The 22656-nt window shown below is 42.6% G+C and overlaps 1 protein-coding gene across 2 annotated transcripts in view; it reads left to right on the top strand.

Annotated features, from left to right (window-relative positions):
- The window catches only part of LOC134352930 (gamma-aminobutyric acid receptor subunit alpha-3-like), a 351194-nt gene that overhangs the window by 123931 nt on the left and 204607 nt on the right, over positions 1-22656 (top strand). For both annotated transcript variants that reach the window (XM_063060567.1, XM_063060565.1), the window contains exon 3: positions 109-230. In XM_063060567.1, the coding sequence (XP_062916637.1) occupies positions 109-230 (122 nt within the window). The remainder of the gene's footprint in view (positions 1-108; positions 231-22656) is intronic.

Genomic DNA, 22656 nt, shown 5'->3' with positions numbered 1-22656 from the left:
CACTGCCCAGCTTGCAGAGTTCCCCAGCATCTCCTGTACTTAGTTCAATTTTGAGCATCTGCAGAACTTGATTTCATTTTTATTTGGTTGTACTTTTTTGATTTCCAGTTTTTCAAAGAAGCATGCCCGACCAGCTCCAACAGATGGGAAAGACAACATCACCATCTTCACTCGGATCCTAGACCGCCTGTTGGATGGGTATGACAACAGGCTGCGGCCCGGCCTTGGAGGTAAGTGTCAGAGCAGCTTTATTGTCCTGAGGAACTCCAGAGCACAATTCCAATCTACACTCCAAATCTGACCAACTTTCCCAGGTTATTCCAGCACCACTCCATATGGTGCAAACTGTGCAATGTAGATCAGGAATGTGAATCTCTCCTATCTCAAGCTGTGTGACTGATCAATGCTGAATAAGCTTGTCCCAGCCCAGGATACTGACTGTGGAGTGTGTGTCCCTGCCTGAATGTCCTGATGTGCAGCCGCAACTTTAATTTTCCTTAGCTGGTTTCCCATTCCTCTGGTGATTGGCACTGGCCCAACCCTTAAAGAGGTCTCTTCATTTAGCACAACACCGCTGGGAGAAGGCTGCTATTATGGTGGGAGAGAGGGACACCTCATGATTCTCCTGGTGGCCAAATGTGAAAAAGTGCATACTCCTCGTGAGGAACACAAGGAACAAGGAGGAATGCTTGGGAGTAGAGCCCCAAACTATTCACATCAAACTGATAGAGTAATTGCTGCAGTGTTTTGAATCATATCTCATGTGTTCAAGCTCAATCACAGCATGCATTCAGAATACTTCTCACCTACAGGCACCTGACCTACTCTGGCTGTTCTACCCCCATCTGCCTCTTACTGCTGTCAGGACCAATGGCTGGAGCAACAAACTAATTGGGGGGGGGGTGGGAATTACTACATCTATTCATTGGGTCTTGCAGCAAAGTGATAGCTGATGTTTCAAGTCGAGACCTTCAGCAGGAATGTGAGTGTAGAGGGGAAATAGTATAGGGAGGAGGGGGATAAGGGAAGAGCCTGCAAGGTGATGGGTAGATCCAGTGAAAAGCAGTGATTAGCGAATGCAGGCAAGTGGGGGAGGGAGGGGTGGAGATAGCGACAGAGGCTGGGAGGTAACAGTGGAGGTGATTGTGCAATGTGACGGGAAGTTAAGGTGGTGAAAGGAACCGGCTAAGAAAGGGGTGCTGGGCAAGAGGGAATTATGGTGGGAGGGGAGGTGTCTGAGTGGGTTCAGTTGCGGGTGATAAACTGGTGGGGACTTTCCAAACCAGCTTCATCAGGGATGGTGGAAATGGTTCTCCTTACTGACCTTGAGATAAGTCAGACGGTTATCAGTCTGAAAATGTGACAGCTGTCTCAGTTCTTTTTAATGCCATTCATTGCTGTGTAGCATTGAAGGTTCTGCCTTTAACTATCTGCCCTGGCTACCCTGCACACTCTTCAGCCATCAACCCTTTCATCTTTCTGCTGTTGAGGAAACGCAGCTGGCCAGGCCTCTCCCTGGGCAGGAGCATCAGTGCTCAGTCGTTCTGTTACACCATCTCAGTGGCCCAGTACCACACAGACACAGCTCAGAAACTTCACGCTCTTCTGGAGTTACAGATTAGGAGTCAACATTTCCCTCAGAAAGGTGTGGATAGTAAAGGGATTAGGAAGAATTCTTGGGAAGAACTAATGTGCAAGTGCTCCTCAGAGGGTTTTGATGTCTACACATGAGGGCTACACATGGATGCATGTCCTGGAGTCGTATAGATAAAGAGGCTCTTTACCCTGACAAGTCAACTCCATCTGTTAAACCTATTTTATCACACATATCTTTGGTGGTTCCATAGCCTTTTAGCCTTGATAATCCAAATCCTTGTCTAAATTCTTCTTAAGCGCCCTGAGAGTCTCTCCCTCCACCACCCCTTCAGGCAGTGTTTTCCAGACTCCAGCCACTCTCTGTGGGGAAACATTCCCTTCTATTCTGCAGAGTCATAGTCATAGAAAGATACTCCCTTCGATCTTCACCCGGACCAAAGGCCTCCATAACTCAACCATCCATGTATCTATCCAAAGTTCTTTTTAAAAATTGAAATCAAACTCACATGCACCACCTACGCTGGCTGCTCATTCAACATTTTCATGACCCTCTGAGTGAAGAAGGTCCCCATAAACTTTTCACCTTTCACCCTTAACCCATGACCTCTGGTTGTAGTCCTCTCCAACCTCAGTGGAAAAAGCCTGCTTGCATTTACCCTATCTATACTCCTCATAATTTTCTTTATCTCTATCAAATCTTCCTTCAATCCTCTACATTCCAAGGAATAAGGCTCTTTCCTATTCAATCTTTCCTTATAACTCAGGTCCTCCTGTCCAGGCAACATTCTTGTAAATTTTCTCTGGACTCTTTAAACCTTATTTACATCTTTCCTGTAGGTAGGTGACCAAATCTTCACGCAATACTCCAAATTAGGCCTCACCAACGTCATCAAATTCAACATAACATTCCATCTCCTGTATGATTAATGCAGGCCAATGTGCGAAAAGCTTCCTTTATGACCCGATCTACCTGTGACACCACTTTCAATGAGTTACAGACCTCTTTATTCTATGCACTCCTCAGTGCCCGATCGTTCACTGTGTAAGACTCACTCTGGTTGGTCCTATCAAAGTCCAACACTTCACACTTGTCTACATTAAATTCTGTTTACCATTTTTCAGCCCACTTTTCCAGCTGGACCAGAATTCAATGTAAGTTCTGATAGTTTTCCTCGCTGTCCACTAAACACCACCCTCCCTCCCCACCCCCCCAGTCTTGCTGTCACCTACAAATTTGTGGATCCAGTTAACCATATTATCATCCAGATCATTGATAAACATGATAAGCAACAGAAGACCCGTATGGACCCCTGCAGCACTCCACTAGTCACAGGTCTTCAGTCAGCGAGGCAACCATCTACTAACTCTCTGCAGCTTCTGCCACAAAGCCAATGTCTAATCTAATTTACTATCCCATCTTGAATGCCAAGCCACTGAACCTTCCTGCCAAACCTCCCATGCTGGGCCTTGTCAAATGTCTTGCTCAAGACCATGTAGACAACATCCTTTACCTTGCTTTCATCACCTTTTCTGGTAACTTCTTTGAAAAACTCGAAGATTGGCTAGACATGATCTACCATGCACAAAGCCATGTCAATCCAGTTAAGACCATAAGATATAGGAGCAGAATAAGGTTATTGAATCCATTGCGTCTGCTCCAGCATTGCGTTATGGCTGATCCACTTTCCCTCAGTCCTAATCTCCTGTTTTCTCCCTGTATCCCTTCATGCTCTGAGTAATCAAGAATCTATAAACCCCTGCTTTAAATATGCCCAGTGACCTGGCCTCCACAGTTGTCTGTGGTAATGAATTCCACAGATTCACCACTCTCTGGCTAAAGAAATTCCTCCTCATCTCTGTTCTAAAAGGACGCCCCTGTATTCTGAAACTGTGTCATCTTGTCTTATACTCCCCCACCTTAGGAAACCTTTATTCCCACTTTTTGTCTCCTGCCAATCTTCCAATGCTTTATCCATGCTGGCATCTTTCCTGCAATACCATTGAAAGACCGATTAAGGCCTTTCAGCATTCAATAGGTTTCAATGAGGCCACCCTTCAATCTTCTGAATTCAGTGAGTGGAGGCCCAGAGCCATCAAACACTCCTCATATGATTCCTTCAATCCTGGAATAATTTTTGTAAACCTCTTTTAAACCCTCTCCAGTGTTAGAACATTCTTTCTTCGATAAGGTTCCCAGAACTGCTCACAATATTCTAAGTGAGGCCTCACCAGTGCTTTATAAAGCCTCAGCATTACATCCTTACTTTTATATTCTAGTCCTCTTGAAATAAAGGCTAACATCATTTTTGCCTTCCTCACTGACTCAACCTGCAAATGAATCTTTAAGGAATCCTACACAAGAACTCCCAAGTCCCTTTGCACCACAGATTTTCGAATTTTCTCTCCACTTAGAATGTATATCCTGCCAAAGTGCATGAACAAACACTTCTTGACACTGCATTCCATCTGCCATTTCTTTGCCCATTGTCCTAATCTGACTAAGTCCATCTGTAGCCTCTCTACTTTCTCAAAACTATCTGCCCCTCCACCTATCTTCATATCATCTGCAAACCTGGACACAAAACCATCAATTCCATCATCCAAATCATTGACATACAACATAAAAAGAACTGGTCCCAACACAGTCCCCTGAGGAACACCACTAGTCACCAGCAACCAACCAGAAAAAGCTTCCTTTATTCCCACTCTTTGCCTCCTGCCAATCAGCCAATGCTCATATCTTTCCTGTAATACCAGGATTCTTAACTTGTTAAGCAGCCTCATGTGTGGTAACCATCAAAGGCCTTCTGAAAATCAAGTACAAAACAGCCATCGATTCTTCTTTGTCTTTCCTGCTTGTTATTTCTTCAAATAATTCCAACAGATTTTTTCAGGCAAGATTTTCCCTTAAGGAAACAATGCTCTCTATGGCCTATTTTATCATGTACATCCTTAACAATCAACTCCAACATCTTCCCCACCGCTGAGGTCAGACTAACTGGCCTATAATTTCCTTTCTTCTGCCTTTCTCCCTTCTTGAAGAAACATAGAAAACCTACAGCACAATACAGGCCCTTCGGCCCACAAAGTTGTGCCGAACACGTTCCTACTTTAGAAATTATTAGGCTTATCTCAGAAGAGTGGAGTGACATTTGCAATTTTCTTGTGAACCATGCCAGAATCAATTGATTCTTCAAGATCTTTACTAATGCCTCCACAATCTCTTCAGCAAACTCCTTCAGAACCCTGGTATGTATGCTATCTGGTCCAGGTGACTTATTTACCTTCAGACCTTTCAGTTCCGCAAGGACCTTCTCCCTATTAATGGCAACTTCACACAGTTCTGTCCCCGACACACTTGAACTTCTGACATACTGCTAGTGTCTTCCGCACTGAAGATTGAAGCAAAATATTTACTCAGTTCGTCTGCCACTTCCTTGTCCCCTCCAGTATCATTTTCTGGTTGTCCAATATCTACTCCCAACTCTCTCCTACACCTTATATATCTGAAGAAACTTTTGATATGCTTTTTAATATTATTGGCCAGCTTACCTTTGTATTTCATCTTTTCCTTTTTTATGACTTGTTTAGTTGCCTTCTGTTGGTTTTAAAAGCTTCCCAATCCACTAACTTCTCACTAATTTTTATTGTATTATATGCCCTCTCTTCAGCTTTTATGTTAGCTTTGACTTCTCTTGTCAGCCACGGTTGTGTCATCTTGTTTTTAGTATATTTCTTCCTTTCTGGGATGTATATATCCTGCGATTACTCATATATCTTATATATCCATGTCCCTTACAATACCTTCCAATAACTTTCCCACTACTGATGTCAGGCTCACCAGCCTGTAATTTCCAGGTTTATTTTTAGAGCCTTTCTTTAACAGTGGAACATCATTAGTTATCCTCCAATCTTTTGGTACCTCACCTGTCAGTAAGGATAATTTAAATATCTGTGTTTGGACTCCTGCTATTTCTACACTTGCCTCCCACAGAGTCCGAGGGAACACCTTGTCAAGCCCTTGGTATTTATCTACCCGAATTTGCCACAAGACGGCAAACACGTCCTCCTCTGCAATCTACATAGGGTCAATGACTCATTGCTGCTTTACCTCACTTTTATAGACTCTGCATCCATCCCCTGAGTAAATACACAGATGCAAAAATTTCATTTAAGATCTTTTATGTCTTTTGGCTCCATGCATAGATTATCATTGATAACTTCCAGAGGATCAATTTTATCCCTTACAATCATTTTGCTCTTAATATATTCATATAATCCCTTAGGATTCTCCTTCAACTTTTCCGCTAGAGTAACCTCATATCTTCTACTGTCCGTCCTGATTTCTTTCTTATATGTTCTCCCGCATTTCTAATATTCTGTAACTACCTTATTTGTTCCTACTTCCCTAAATCTGCTATGCACCTCCTTTTTCACTTAACCAGGTCCTCAATGTCTCTTGAAAACAAAGGTTCCATAGACCTGTTTTCTTTACCTTCTATTCTGACAGACACGTACAAGCATTGTACTCTCAAAATTTCATTTTTGAAGATCTCCCACATACCAAGTACACTTTTGCCAGAAAACAGCCTGTCCTAACCCACACTCGCCAGATCCTTTCTGATACCATTAAAATTGGCCTTTCTCTGAATTAGAATCTCAATCTGCAGACCAGATCTATCTTTTTCCACATTTACCTTCATGGCATTAAGATCACCAGATGTAAAGTGTTCTCCTACAGAAACGTCTGCTGCCTACCCCTAATAGTAGACCAAGTATCACACACTCTCTCATTTGGACTTCTGTGTACTGATTAAGGAAACTTTCCTGAACATATTTCACGAAGTCCATCCCATCTAGCCCTTTTACTGGAGTCCCAGTAATGCAGAAAGGTAAAATCAACTACTATAACAACTTCATGTTTCGTGGAACAATCTGCGATCTCTCTATAGATTTACTCCTCTAAATCCTGTGTATTTTTGGGTGGTCTATAATGTAGCTCCATTAACGTTGTCATACCTTTCTTATTTCTCAGTTCCACCCAATAAAACCTCAGTAGACAAGCTCTCCAGTGTGTCCAAACTGGGCACTGCCCTGACATTTTCCAGACTAGTAATGCCCCTTCTCCCTTTAATTCCACTCTCCCTGTTGCATGCTAAGCAGCGGAACCCTACAATATTGAGCTGCCAATCCGGCCCTTCCAGCAACGAAGTCCCACTAATGGCTACAATGTCCTAATCCCATGTGTCGATCCATGCCCTGAGCTCATCTGCCTTTCTTACAATACTTCTTGCATTGAAATGTACACAGCTCAGCACATTAGCCCCACCATGTTCAACCTTTTGATTTCAGACCTTGTCTGAGCTCTTAACAACAACTTTTTCCACAACCTCTCCACTATCTGTTCATCTGTGGTGGCACTCTGGTTCCCATCCGCCACAACTAGTTTAACCTCCCCCCCCCACCCCCGCGCTGCACTAGCAAACCTTCCTTCTAGGGTATTAGTTCCCCTCCAGTTCAGGTACAAGCTTCTGTACATGTCCCACCTCCCTGGAAAAGACCCCAATGATCCAAAAATCTGATGCCCTGCCTCCTACACCAACTCCTTATACACCGATTAAACTGTATAATCCTCCTATTTAGGCCTCACTAGCATGTGGCAAATGTAGCAATCCTGAGATCACGGCCCTGGAGATACTGTCCTTAACTTAGCTTCTGAGTCATAGAACCAGACTTGGTGCCAGAGACCCCAATTCTGTGACTTTCTTCTGCTAGGTCTTCTCCCTCAACAGTTTCCAATGTGGTGTAGCTGTTGTTGAGGAGGTGGCCACAGGGATATCCTGCCCTGGTTGTTCAACCCCTTTCCTCTGCTTGACTATCATCAAGTCTCTTGCTTCCTGCACCTTGGGTGTATCCAGCTTTCTATTTGTCCTATCTATCACCCCCCTCAGCCTCCTGAATGATCATCTGATTCCAACTCTAACCCCTTAATGCAGATTGTTAGAAGCTGCAGCTTGATGCTTCTGGAAGATGTAGTTGTCAGGGATACTGGAGGTCTCCCTACCTTCCCACATCCCGCAGGAGAAGCTTTCAGCTATCCTGTCTGGTATAAGTACTGTTCAAACTGTGCAAACATAAAGAAACAAACAATAAATAGTCTGGGGAAAAGAACCTACCTGCAAATTTTTTTTTGCCTCTCTCTCACACAAGCTCTCCTCACTCAAACCTTGAAGAGCTAAGCCTTAAATAACCACATTAACACTGTCTTTTCCAACAATGGTCATTCTACTTGTCCCTGCCTTATTTTAATTTGTTTTTGCCAATCAATCCCTGTCTCTGATGCTCAAAACACCAAACTGCCGCAAATTGATGCCTTACTTACTCAATCAGCGAACCTGAGTGAGCTGCGTCTTTTCATTCCTCAGATCGCTGATTGGCCACTGCTCAAAAACCTTGCCTTAAATCCCCCACCATGGGGAAGAGTTACTTACAAAGTATCCGATCCTATCTATCCCCCTCATATTTGTATATACGGTACCTCTGTCAGGACCCCTCAGCCTCTTCTGCTCCACATCTGACAGCATTTCAACTGTCTGCACCTCGAGCCTGGTGTTTTGCCAGTCTTGGGAGGTCCCAGTGGCATGGCCGAGCAGGCAGGTTCTAAACCCTCTCAGGGCATCTGCACCTCTCCCACCCTCTGTTTCAGCGATCTCAGGCCACCGCCCAAAAGTGATCATCAATTTTGTGAGTAGCCCTTTAAATTTCCGTCAAAGTTGGAATGTGGCAATGATGAATGTCCTAACGCATCAAGATGTCTCCCAATTTTATCCTGCCATGTCCATGTGTACTGGTGCTTCCCCCGTGGAACTGCCATCCTATTCATCTGCTTAAATGATAGCCTCATAAAAAATATTACATTCCAGTCGTGCAGAAACAAATAGGCGATCCAGGTTCCAGCCAAACAAACTAAAACATTAAGATGGGCAATTGAGAAATGTCATACACAATATTTACTTCTGGCAAGGAAACCAGTTTTCAGATATTATAAACATGAGCCTAATAACTGGTAATTGATGCTTTGCCAATCACAATATTAGATCCAAGGTTGATAGACCCTCCAACTGTATATTTGGGCATGTGGAGCAGTTTAACTTTACAGAGTTAACTAATGAAAAGAGGACATTGCTGGGGCTCTGACAGAAAGATTTCTAAATCTTTGCTGGCCGCAGCTGAGGGCAGCAAATGTAGTTCTTTTATTCAAGCGGGGCGACCAAGTTTTTAAAAAACAATTAAGACGCGACATTGATAAGGGCATTTCAGGTGATGTAGGCTACGTGAATGATAGGACCCTAAAGAGCATGAGGGGCATCACAGAGACAGAGACTGAAAATCTCATATAATTCCAGAGCATGGTATAACTTTATAAAACTTTGGTTAGGCCAGTTCTCGACTTACGTACAGTTCTGGTCATCCCACCACAAGAAGGTTGTGGTTGCACTGGAGCAAAGATAGAGGAAAACCACCAGGATGTTGTCTGGAATGGGATGACTCAGTCGTGGAAAGACTAAATAGGCTGAGTTTGTTTTCCCTGGAGTGGAGGAGGTTGAAACAGATCTGATAGAGGTGTCTGAAATAATGGGTATGCATAAATAGGATACATACTGAGAAATCATGTAATTAGAGATATCTGAAAATGTTTACGCTGAGGAGTAGGAGGGATAAAGGGAATCTGAGTAGCTTTGTTTTTATCCAGGGAGTGGTTGGAAAGTGGGACATGCTATCTGAGGGCTGATGGAGGCAGAGACACTCACCAAGAGTATCCGAAAGAGCACTTGAATTAACAAGGCATAGAAGATTATAGATCGAGCTGGTAAATGGCGTTAGTGTGCTTGAGTACGTAATGGTCAGCATGATGCTATGACTCAGTCTACTATCATCTCAGTAAATGCTAGAAGAGGTAATAGTGCTTACCCTATCTTTTTATATTACTGGTGTCAAGATAGATTTGTAACAAAGCTAAATGAAAACAGAAAAGACTGAAAACTCTTAGATCAGGCAATATCTAGAGAAAGATAGACAGAATTAATATTGAAGTCTAATGACCTTTCATCTATATCATTTGTAAATAATAGATTTTGAGAAACTGATTTCATTGATTTTTTTTTGAGAAATCCATTAATGCAATAAAATATTACAGAAAAGCTGCTGACCAAAAAGTGTGATTGGAAGAGAGGCCAGAGTTGGCAGCAGGTTGTTACTAGTTGGGTGCCAGGCTTCAACTACTTTCCATTGAAATGACTGAATTAGATGCATGGAATGAGGATAGAAATCCACAAGGAGAAACTTGTTTGAAAGATAAATAGAATCTGCAAATCGATAAGTTAAGTGAGTAGGTACAAATTTTGGGAATGATATAAAATGTGGGGAAATGTGAGCTTTGAATAGAAAAGAAGAATATTATCTCAATAGAAAGCCCATAAAGAGCTGTTGTGCCTAGAGCTTTGCATGTCCTAGCACTTGTGCTTTCAGGTATGGCAAGTCAAATAAAGCAGATGGAGGACAAAGGACTTGCTAGAACTACAGAAAGCATTGGTGGTCTTCACCTGGAATGTGGCATACAGGTTTGGTCCTAGAGGAGTACTAGGCTTACCTTTGAGATAGTTAAGGGAATGTTCATTTTGTTGATTCCTGAGTTGTCCTGTAAGGAAGGGCTTGGTGGGTTGGACTTGCATTCATTGGATTTGATAAGAATGAGAAATGAACTTATGAGACTATAATGCTCCTGAACATGAAGGGACCCTGACAGGGGGTAGAAACTGAGAAGTTCCCCTGCAAATATATATTGAAAACTTGGGGGCATGACTTAAAGATAAGGAGAGATGAGGAGGAATTTCTTTTCTCCAAGGTAATGAATATTTTCAATGGTCTACAGCCGAAAGCTATAGATCTAATTCAGTGAACACTTTCAAAGATCGGTCTGTGATTTAACATTGTGACGTGTTATGGGGAACAACTAAGTCAAGATCAGGCATTATCTTATTGAAAGACAGAGCAAGCTTGAAGGGGCAGCTGACTTTCTTACAGCTTCTCTTTCTGTTTTCAATAAGAGGGAACCCATTCATGTGGGTTGGGAATTCCATCTGGGGTGGACAGAAACAAGAAAAATGGGATAATATGCAGATTTTTAAGTTGTCTGGAGGTGATCACAGCTCTTCCATCTTACCTACAGAGATTGACGGTGATGCTTCAATCTTTGTGATGTCTACAAATAACTTGAATGGCAGAAATAAGATGATGAGAGTGCAGGGAGGATGCTGATCGAAAAGCACAGAACAGTGGGAAATGGATATGCTGCAGACAACTGCGAGCATATTTATTTTGGAATGAAAGAAAATAATTAATAGTATTAGTTAATGGTGAGAAATTTAGATCTTTGGAGAAACACAGTATTTTTGTTTCCTTTTTCATTTACTTGTTGTGGACGTTGCTGGTTAAGGCTGCCAGTCCGTTGCCCTTGAGAAGGTGATAGTGGGTGACAGACCTGAGCTGCTCCAATCCCTATAACACTGGAGGTATCAACGTGCCGCTAGGCAGGGAGTCCAGCATTTAGACCAAATGAAAATGAAGCTCCAGTGAGATACGTACCAGTGAAGGTGGATATGGAATTGGGAGGGAAGCTGAATGTGGTGATGTTCCTTGAGCCTGCTGGCTGTTTACTTCTCAGCATACGGTCAAGGGGTTAAAAGGGGCTTGGTGAACTATTAGTATGTGATAATAGTTCTTGTGCATCATTGGCAGAGGGAATATTAAGAAGTGCGCATGCAGCCTGTTACAGCCGTTCCGATTAGTTTTCTTACTTTTTTAACTTACGTTATTTGTTGTATTTTTTTTCATGGTGACACATTGAAGCTGCACCCTGTCTAACATGCTGGTGGAGAGAGTTTTATTTGGGTTTTTAACGCTGGAAATAGTTACATTCGGACACGTCTCATTAGCGTGGCAGCAGTCTGGTCGCATTGTTTATTCCAGGGACCAGCTGATTGAGCTTATGCTGGCCGGTTTAGCGAACAGAGCGGCGGACACCCCGGCTGAAATCCGGAGGAAAACACACAGAGGATGCAGAGGGGGATCACAAAGGCGAGGAAAGAGGACCAGGTCGAGACAACAGAGACTTATGGAGAAAAGGAGTTCGGTGGGTAATAAAATGGTCGAGTTGACTGCGCTAGCCAGGAGTCAGAGAACATTTCGGGAGAGCAGTGTTATGTGTTTTAGTGAAACGTGGCTGCATGTGGACATACCCTACCAAAACTTTTCCATGGAGGGCTTCCAGACCGGAAGTGCACTGAGAGCGGTAAGCGTAAAGGAGTTGGGGGCTTGCTGTTCTGGTTAACAATGGATGGTGCAATCCTGGTCATATTACAATCGAGGAACGTGTTTGTAGCCCGGATATTGAACTTTTTGCTGTTGGACTCTGGCCATATTCCACCGAGATACAACACTGGGCATCATTGGAGGTTCTTCCTGCCTGTGGCCATCAAACTTCGCAGCTCCTCCCGTGGAGGGTCAGACACCCTGAGCCAACAGGCTGGTCCTGGACTTATTTCCATCTGGCATAGTTTGCATATTGTTGTTTGATTGTTTGTGGTTTTTGTATTGCTATATTTATGCTCTGTTCTTGGTTGGTGCAGCTGTAACGAAACTCAATTTCCCTCGGGATCAATAAGATATGTCTATGTCTCTGTCTATGTCTAAAAGGATGAGCTTCATTTGCCACATGTACATGGAAGACTGACATATACAGTGAAATATGATGTTGGCCCAGTCTGAGATGTACTGGGGCAATTCACAAGTGCTGCCGTGCTGCCGTGCTTCCAGTGCTAACATGACACACCCACAACTTAATACCCCTAACTCGAGCAGTACTGTGCAAATGCCGTAGGCTAGTGTGCCCAAGACATTTGCAGAATACTGTATTTCTCAATGTAGAGGGGAGAGCAAGTCTGTAAATCTGGCAGGAGCAAAGGATGTTGGGTATGGCCAGGGCAGAGTGCCACGAGAGGGGTGTGCGACAGGTGGCAGAGAAGGCATGCCAAGACCAGGGGGAGGGGGAGTGGTGTGGGTGCGGACACAGCCAGCCCTGAGATACTAGGCAAGTCATTAGATTCCAAACAATTGGTTTATTGATCATTAGAGAATGTTTCTCCGGTGCTTTCCGCTCCTCCCCTGCTCTCTTCCCCTTTTTCATGATTACCCTCTCCCTGCCCGCTTCCCACTCTCAATAGAGACCCACATCAGAGTTAGGTTTATCATCACTCACGTATATCATGAAATTTGTTTTTTTTCTGTGGCAGCAGTACAGTGCAATGCATAAAATTGCTACGGTACTGTGCAAAAGTCTTGGGCACCCTAGATATATTGTATATGTGTCACGAACAGGAGAGAATCTGCAGATGCTGGAAACCTGAACAACACACACAAAATGCTGGTGGAGTTCAGCGGGCCAGGCAGCATCTATGGGAAAAAATACAGTTGACATCTCATTGGCTCCGTTGTACAATATGATGTTGGGTTTTTCTTTTTGAGTGTTGATGAAGCTGCACTTATTGGGACAAGTAGGGAGTCACAGAGTCATACAGTACAGTAATGGATCCTTCATTGCTGTGCTCAATGATCAGTGTTGTATCTATCTACACTAATCTCACTTCACTGTATTAGGACTTCATCCTTTTATCCCTTGCCTGTTCGAGTAGCTGTCTAAATGCCTCTTAAATGTATTGACTGAATTTGATTCCACTACATCCTCTGGCAGCACATCAACCACGCGCTGTATAAGGAACTTTCCCCTTAATCTCCTGTTCTTTCTCCTACCTCTTAAGCCTATGCCCTCTTGGTTTAGAGACTTTCATCAGGGATAAAAGATTCTATCTACCCTGAGCCTCCTTCACCCCAGTGAATGTTAGCCCAAAATATTCCATCACAATCCTGCTTTATTTTCTTATATGTTGTGGAAAGGATTTTACGATGCAGGGCTTGATTGATGGATTGACAATATAGATGTGCCCTGAGACTGGAAATTTACAATTGCTATCCTATCATTCACAAAGGAGTAATAGAAAAGCCAAGAATATTGCAAGCTACTTCCCGTTAGTATGGCAAGGGTACTTCAGTTTGTCATTCAGGGCAAAACTAAATATTTGAACGTGGTACTAATACAATATGCTGATAGAACTCAACAGGTCAGGCAACATCTATGGAGGGGAATAAACAGCCGACCTTTCAGGCTGAGATCCTTCATCAGGACTGGAAAGGAAGGGGGAAGAAACAGAATAAAAAGGTAGAGGGAGGGGCGGGAGTACGAGTTGGCAAGTGATATGTGAAACTTAGTGAGGGGGAAGGTGGGTGTATGGAAAGGGGGAATGAAATGGGGACTACAGCTCAGATAGGGACGGGGCATGGAATCATGTAGGATAGTGGTCTTGGTGAACCTGCAGGAAAGTATCATCCATCATCAGGGACCCCCATCACCCAGAACATGCTCTCCTCTTGCTGCTGCCATCAGGAGGAAGGTAAAGGAATGTCAGGATTCACACCAACAGGTTCAGGAACAGTTATTATCCCTCAACCAATAGGTTCTTGAACCAAAGGGAATAACTTTACTCAATTTTACTTACCCCATCATTGAAGTGTTCCCACAATTTATAGACTCATTTTCAAGGATTCTTCATCTTGTATTCTCAATATCTATTGTTTGTTTGTTTATTTATTTATTTGGTATTATTATTTATTCTTGTATTTGCAGTTTGTTATCTTTTGCACACTGGTTAAACACCCAAGTCAGTGCAGTCTTTCACTGATTCTGCTATGGGTGTTTACTCTATGGGTTTATTGAGTATACTAGCAAGAAAATTAATCTCGGGCTTGTATATGGTGACATGTATGTACTTTGATAATTTATTTATTTTAAACTTCGAATGTGTTGAAGATATCTCTGATAGAGTTTATGAAGTGCATGCTGCTGGTTGGTCTTTTTAAGGACTGTTAGAAGACATTCAGTAAAATTCTTCCTTCCTGTTATTGATATGAAATCAAGAATGCAGTGAATTGTAGATAATCTTGTCACTTGTAGTTGATTGAAATCTAGGGGCCAGAGAACAAGTGTTCTCTCAGAACCTTGCACAACTCAGACTTCGACATTTGCAACTAACCTAGAGGCAGGAATAAGGATCTATATGATTATGTTTGCAGAATGTGATAAAATGGAAGCAAATAACTGATCAGAGGGTCAGGGTGTTAGAAAAGGATATTGATGATCGAGTAGGAATAGTAGAGGGCGACATCAGTCTAGGAAGTGTAAGGTCACCTACTTTGGAAAGAAGGAAGGTAAATTAAAAAAAACGAAAAGGGGTTGTTGTAATGTGAATACAATAAAGGGAGGCATTGGAGGAAGAGGCCTGTTTAACTTAATATTACATGACATTTTACATGCTAAAGATCAAAGGTAGCAGCAGGACAATTCTATAGTTACAATGTGTCTACAATGCTTCCTTTGAATTACATACAATTTTCCCACCTCCTTCTCTGCACCCACACTGTAGACACCCAAAATAAATACTAATCAGCATTGTCTGGTTTTCAATAAGCTGCAGTCCAAAGCTCCAGGAAACTATTGTCCAGGGATGCATTTTAAATTTGATCTACAATCCACATTCAAGTCTAAATACTGGTTGCTGAAGTTAATATTTGCTATATACCCTAACTCCAGAATTTGCCCTAGCAGTCTCTACCCTGGCTCTCCTGGACAAAAATAAATTTGTTCCAGGACAGTCCAAACCTGAAGAAGGATCTAGTCATATAGGGTAGCAAAAAATGGGCAGGTAAGTAGATAGAAAAGAGAGGGAAACTAGAATGTGGATTGGTGAAGGGGGGGCGGGCAATTATTGGAAATTTGAGAAATCTATGTTTACGCAATCAGGTTGGAGGCTACCCAGATGGAATATAAGGTGTTGCTCCTCCAACCTAAGTGTGGCCTCTTTGTAGCAATAGAGGAGGCCATGGACTGACATGTCAGAATGGGAAGTGGAAATGCTGCCAGGAGATCCTGCTTTTTCTGGCAGACAAAGCTTTTGTCCCTTCTGCATGACAGCAGAGGAGAGAAAAGAAAATGACCAGGATGAGGATCACCAGACTTGTGGGGCACTGGAGCTGAAGATATTTCTGGAGGAGATATGACCATTAGACACTGATATGTAGGATCTTGTGTCAGTCAGAAAGTCGACAGTCCAATTGCAGGAGGAGTGTCGAGTCCTAGATCTTGGAGTTCTGATTTGTTTGGAATTACGGTGTTGAAGACAGAACTATAGTTAACAAAAAGGTTTCAAAAGGTACATTTAATGTCAGAGAGATGTATGCAATATACATCCTGAAATTCCTTTTCTTCGCAAACATCCACGAAAACAGAGGAGAGTCCCAAAGAATGAATGACAGGTAAATGTTAGAACCCCAAAGCTGCCCCCAGCTCCCCCCTCCCACTCACAAGCAGCAGCAAGGCAACAAGCCCAAAACCCCCGCCAGCAAAAAGCGTTGGCGCCTTCCACCGAGCACTCAAGCGTGCAGCAAAGACACAGACTTGCAGTACCCCAAAAACTACTCGTTTACCCAGTGATTTGACATACTACAGGCTCTCCTTCTCCTTATTAAGGGAAAAAGAGATGACCCCGTTTCACAGCGAGAGGGGGACATAACAAACAACTCATTGATTTATGATGTTAGAAATCTGTTGCATCACTTTTTCTGAGCTCTGCGCCCAGGGAGTTTTCCCCCAGAAAGGTGCAACTCCCTGGACGCACAACCCCCGGCAGCTAATCCGCTGCTCCTGATCTTCCGTGTTCTCCTGTGATGCTTCAGTCAGGGGCACCAGCCTAGAATCAGCCCATCCCGAGAGCTACAAAAATCCGGAACCCTGAAGGAGTGTAACATAGGTATACTTCTAATTTGGAATTTTAAGGGATGTGTGTAGATCATTGAGGGGTGATCCAGCATTATAAAGGTGAATAGGGCAGACAGAGTCTATTTTTTCTAATGGTAGAATCTAGAATAAGGTCTACAACTTTTAAATTGGAGTCAGGTTGTCGGACAGAGTAATTTTTCACTGAATTAGCAGGGGAGATTCTTGTAAACTTCCATGAATGCCGTGACATTAGAAATGTGAAAAATAATTGTTCAGTAAGTATTTTGAGTACTACAGAGCGTGTAAATACGAATCAGTCATCATATCACTGAACAGAAAACTAGGCTCAAGAGACTGAATAGTCTCGCCTTGTTATTGCACAGGATGTTGTTGGAGAAACTCAGTGGGTCAAGCAATATCTGTGAAGGCAAAGAGATGGTTGGTGCTTTGGCTCAAGACTAGAGCAGTCTGTTTAAAACCAGGCCTGATGCAGGCTCTCGACCCAAAATGCTGACCATTATTTTGCCTTCACAGATGCTGCTCGAACCATTGAGTTCCACCAGTCGTTTGTTATTTTTTGCTCTCATCTGGTTAGTTTCCAGCTTGAGAGTTGAGAAAGTTTCTTACTTGTGTTCTTTGAGATGAACTTACAATAACGTTAGTGGAGAGCCAATTTTAATTCGGAGCTGCCATTTTGATTTGGCAAACAGCAGTCACCGCACGAGGTCCCATAAACGTAATAGTAGCTGACTGTTCTTATATTGAGCTGACAGGGCCACAATAGTAAAATAATCTTGTCGAAAATATCCTTCACTGGCCATTTTCCGAATATATCCAATATATCCACACTAAAATTTGCATTTCTTAATTTACAACATTACTATTTTATATTTTAGGGTTTCTTAAATTTTTTTTAGGGTCGGACCAACCAGGGTAGGTCTTACACAGGGAATGGTAGGGCACTGAGGAGTGTGGTAGAGCAAAGGGATCTGGGAATATAGATCCATAATTCATTGAAAATGGCATCACAGGTAGACAGAGTCATAAAGAAAGCTTTTGGCACATTGGCCTTCATAAATCAAAGTACTGAGCACAGGATATGGGACGCTTTGCTGAAGTTGTATAAGATATTGGTGAAGACTAATTTGGAGAAATTCTTTTTCTCCAGATATCCAAAAAACAAAGAAAGAAAAGAACTGCAACACAACCCCCAAATACCCCTCTCCCGCACACAAAAAAAACAAGAAAGATTGGGCGAAAAGCACAGAATATAAAAAAAAACTGTGAAAATGAAAAAGTCCATATCCAAAACACAGAAAACCTGTGTAACATTCTCCAGGCACAGCAGCAGGCTTTACACTCTCCGGCAGCAGAGCAATCCCACCAGCAATCAAAAAGCAAACCCGCCCCTCCGGTAGTAGAGAGATCCCCCAGTGATCAAAAGGCAGCCTCCCCTCTCCAGCAGCAGGGTGATCTCATCAGCGATCTAAAGGCAGGCAGCCAGCGCTTACATTCCGCGTTCACCTCGGTGTTTCAAATTCCCTCATCACTTTAACTGGTGAACAACGAAAGCTCATTGGTGAAATAGAGTTGAACATCAGATTGCACCCCGTAGCCTTCTCACCACAAGGTGCCTCTGTCTCCTGGAATGCTCTCAGAGGCCGCAGAACAATGGAACACCCAAACAATCTCCAAACTGCAAATCACAGGCTCCAACAGTTCCAGAATCATGTTCAAGGTGAAAAACAAACATAAAAGACATAAAATATATGGTTTCATGATCTATCCAGAAGATGTTGACTGGATATTTTGGTCATCTATCTACAGGAAAGATGTAAATAAGGTTAAAAGAGTACAAAGAAACTTTACAAGGATGTTACTAGGACTTAAGGACCCAAGGTATAAGGAAAAAATGAACAGGTTAGGACTTGTTCCTTGGAACTTAGAAGATTGAGGGGAGATTTGATAGGGGTGTACAAAATTATGAAGGGTATAGATAGGGTAAATGGAAGCAGATCTTTTCCACTGAAGTTGGGTGGGATTACAGCTAGAAGTGATGGGTTAAGGGTGAAAGGTGAAATGTTTAAAAGGAACATGAGGGGATATTTCTTCACTCAGAGGGTCATGAGAGTGTGGAACAAGCTGCCAGTGCAAGTGGTGCATACAAACTCAATTTCTATGTTTAAGAGAAGTTTGGATAGTTACACGGATAGTAGGGGTATGGAGGGCTATGGTCCAGATGCAGGTTGATGGGAGAGGCCAGCTTAAGTGGTTAGGCATGGTCTAGATGAGGCGATGGGCCTATTTGTGCTGAACCTTTCGATGATTCAATGACTCTTTCTTTTAGTTGATTCCACATTCTAGGATGGGTCGTCTAATGTAGGAGCCTGAGTGCTGTGCAGAACTTCTTTAAACCCATTGTACTTCACTGAGTTCGCAATGAGACACAGATAAACTTTGCCTTCTTGTAGAGCTGGATGGAACTGAGGACAGGCAAGATACAGTCAGGCAGTGGGAATTATTGTAACAGTGTGTCACCAGAGTGAGCCATATGACTGGCAACAGTCCTACTGGTTTTCAGGAATGTAATACAACACATCTTTAAACATTGATGATAAATGCCAAAATGAAAATGCATTGCACAGTTTATTGTTGTAAATAATATTTTCAGAATCAGGTTTATTATCACCGGCATGTGTCGCGAAATTTGTTAACTTAGCAGCAACAGTTCAATGCAATACATAATATAGAGGAAGGGGAAAAATAAAATAATAATAATAAATAAGTAAATCAATTACAGTGTACTTATATTGAATAGGTTAAAAATTGTGCAAAAACCAGAAATAATATATATTAAAAAAAGTGAGGTAGTGTTCACGGGTTCAATGTCCATTTAGGAAACAGGTGGCAGAGGGGAAGAAGCTGTTTCTGAATCGCTGAGTGTGTGCCTTCAGGCTTCTGTACCTCCTACCTGATGGTAACAGTGATAAAAGGGCATGCCCTGGGTGCTGGAGGTCCTTAATAATGGACGCTGCCTTTCTGAGACACCGCTCCCTGAAGATGTCCTGGGTTCTTTGTAGGCTAGTGCTCAAGATGGAGCTGACTAGATTTACAACCCTCTGCAGCTTCTTTTGGTCCTTTAGCCCCACCCCCCATACCAGACAGTGATGCAGCCTGTCAGAATCTTCTCCATGGTACATCTATAGACACTTTGAGTGTATTTGTTGACATAACAAATCTCTTCAAACTCCTAATGAAGTATAGTCACTGTCTTGCCTTCTTTATAGCTGCATCAGTATGTTGGGACCAGGTTAGATCCTCAGGGATCTTGACACTCAGGAACTTGAAACTGCTGATTCTCTCCTCTTCTGATCCCTCTGAGGATTGGTATGTTTATTATGAATAAAGTTTATTTTGATATATATAAAAGTAGGAATTCCTGCTGCCCTCAAACCCTCTCTCCACTCTGCCACATGCATACCTTATGTCCTGGCTGACTACCTGCATTCCTCCGTAACAACATGCATAGTGCTCAGGAACTCAACAGATTGGGCAGCATCTATGGGGGGAAACGGATAATTGTGTTTTGTGTTGAGACCTTTCATTTAGATTGGATTTCCAGCATCTTGTGTTCACCCAAATTCATTGCTATCCCTCAGGTAATAAATAGTTAAATGTCCTGTTGCTATTCATCTGAGATCTGTTACGTTCTTCCACTGTGTTATTGTGCGAGTTTCTCCTGTAACAGAGCATATCTGTTTAAATTGTGGTGGGAGTCCTGATAGCATAGTGGTGGTGCAGTCACTTTAGAGTGCCAGCTGTATGACTGGAGTTCAATTTCTGCAGCTGATGTAGAGTATGTAGCTTCTCCCTGTGATCATCAGTTCCTCGAGGTTCTCTGGTTCCCTTCCACATTCAAAGGACATACGATTATCTTGTCGTGCTCTGTTGGCACTGGAAACGTGGCAACATTTGAAGGTTACTCAGCACAACCCTTGCTGATTTGATTTGACGCAAATGATACACTTCACTGTATGTTTCGATGAATAAGCGACAAATAACGCTAATCTTTAATCTTTAAATTGCCTTCTGCCACTTAAATTAGGGAGCCAGCTAGTTTATCACTGGCAGTTATATCATACTGTGTATTTTCAATCCACTAACACTCAGCTTGTCACTTTCATAATATTAGTGACAGTTCAGATGTTTCTATGAGAACCTCTATGTCAATCAAAATGATTGATTTTAAGATTTGCTGCACAATTCAATAAGGTGATCCAGAAGGTGCATGCCCTACTTGCCTCTATTAGTTGAGGCACTGAGTTCAAAATTCAGGAAGTTATGCTGGAGCGTTATAAAGCTTGGTTAGGTCCTATCTGGATTATTGCCTGAACAAAAGCAGCAATCATGTCAAGCCATCCAAGTTTATTCTCTTAAAGCATTGATCTGTGTGGTACTAGGTTCTAAATCCCAGCGAGGTTGGGTAGTTTCTACAGCCTGACCAGTACATCTGATAGTAACCTCCTGCACTGCTACCAGTGAACAAGGTAATCTCACATCTAATTTGAGCATGGACCTTCTGAGTTTCCATAGGATACAGAAGCAGAATTAGGCCAATTTGGCCCATCGAGTCTGCTCCACCATTTCATCATAATTGATCCAATTTTCCTCTCAGTCCCAATCTCCTGCCTGCTCCCTGTACCTCTTCATGCCCTGACCTATCAAAAATCTGTCAACCTCTGCCTTAAATATAAATAAATATTTGGCCTCTGCAGCTGCTTGTGGCAAAGAATTCCACAGGTTCGCCACTCTCTGGGTAAAGAAAATCCTCCTCATCGCCATTCTAAAAGTATGCCTCTCTATTCCAAGGTTATGTCCTCTGGTCTTAGACTCTCCCACCACAGGAAACATCCTCTCCACATCCACTCTATCAAGGCCTTCACTACTCGATAGGTTTCAATGAGGTCTTTGAAGTTTTCAGAATCGTCTCCATTTAATGTGTGGGTTGGAAAGGGCACCAATATTTGTAAACAAAAGAAAAGGAGTAAAATATTGTGTTCAACATCTGAGGTTCAATGGTGCGGAGCAGGAACACTGATGGAGGGGGCTAATACAACAAAATACATTCCTCCACAAGTTCAGACATGCTGTGATTATTGGCAGGACAATGATGGAGCAGTCAGAAAGCCATTGTATGTGAATGACTCACTCAAGTCATAATAGGCAGGACATTGCAACCTTCTAGTAATGAGTTAATACTTCCTTGTTGCTGACTTGGCCTTTGAAGTCAGTTGGTTTGAGTATCCTGTTCCTTATGAATGCTAGACAACAACTCTTTGCCTAGAATAAGAAGTGAAATTTGATCCACTCTTCACATCCCTGAGATTAAGCGTCCCCATAGTTCACAGTTATTAATGCAGTCCAGAACAAACGCCTCTCATCTCCTTCAATGTTCATATCATTATTTCAAATCATATCTAGTCTGAGGAGTCTAATTCAGAAACTCCTTCTTTTTCCTTTCCTTCATCTACTTTAGAACTAACAAACACATAGAATATAGAACATAGGATAGTACAGCACAGGAACAGACACTTCAGCCCACAATGTTACATAGAAATTTACAGCACATTATAGGTCCTTTGGCCCACAGTGTTACATAGAACATAGACATTTACAGCACAGGGACAGACACTTCTGCCCACAATGTTACATATAAATCTACAGCACATTACAGGCCTTTCGGCCCATGGTGTTGTGCCGACTATGTAACCTATTCTAGAAACTGCCTAGAATTTCCCTAGCGCACAGTCCTCTTTTTTTTCTAAGCTCCACGTACCTATCTAAGAGGCTTTTAAAAGACCCTATTGTATCCACTTCCACCACTGCCACTGGCAGTGCATTCCTCGCACCCACCATTCTGTGTGAAAAACTTAGCTCCTTGGTACCTATTTCCAAGCACCTTAAGACTATGCCCCCTTGCGTTAGCCATAAACATATTGTGCTGAACCAGCTAAAAAGCAAATCAAAAACACCCAAATACTAATCCCTCCTACCTACACCATATCCGTATCCCTCCATCTTCCTTACATCCATGCGCCTATCCAAACATCTCT

Source organism: Mobula hypostoma, chromosome 10 (genome assembly GCF_963921235.1).
Source record: "Mobula hypostoma chromosome 10, sMobHyp1.1, whole genome shotgun sequence".
Lineage (NCBI taxonomy): Eukaryota > Metazoa > Chordata > Chondrichthyes > Myliobatiformes > Myliobatidae > Mobula > Mobula hypostoma.
The sequence above is the reverse complement of the archived record's forward strand: the minus strand, read 5'-3'. Positions and strand labels throughout refer to the sequence as shown.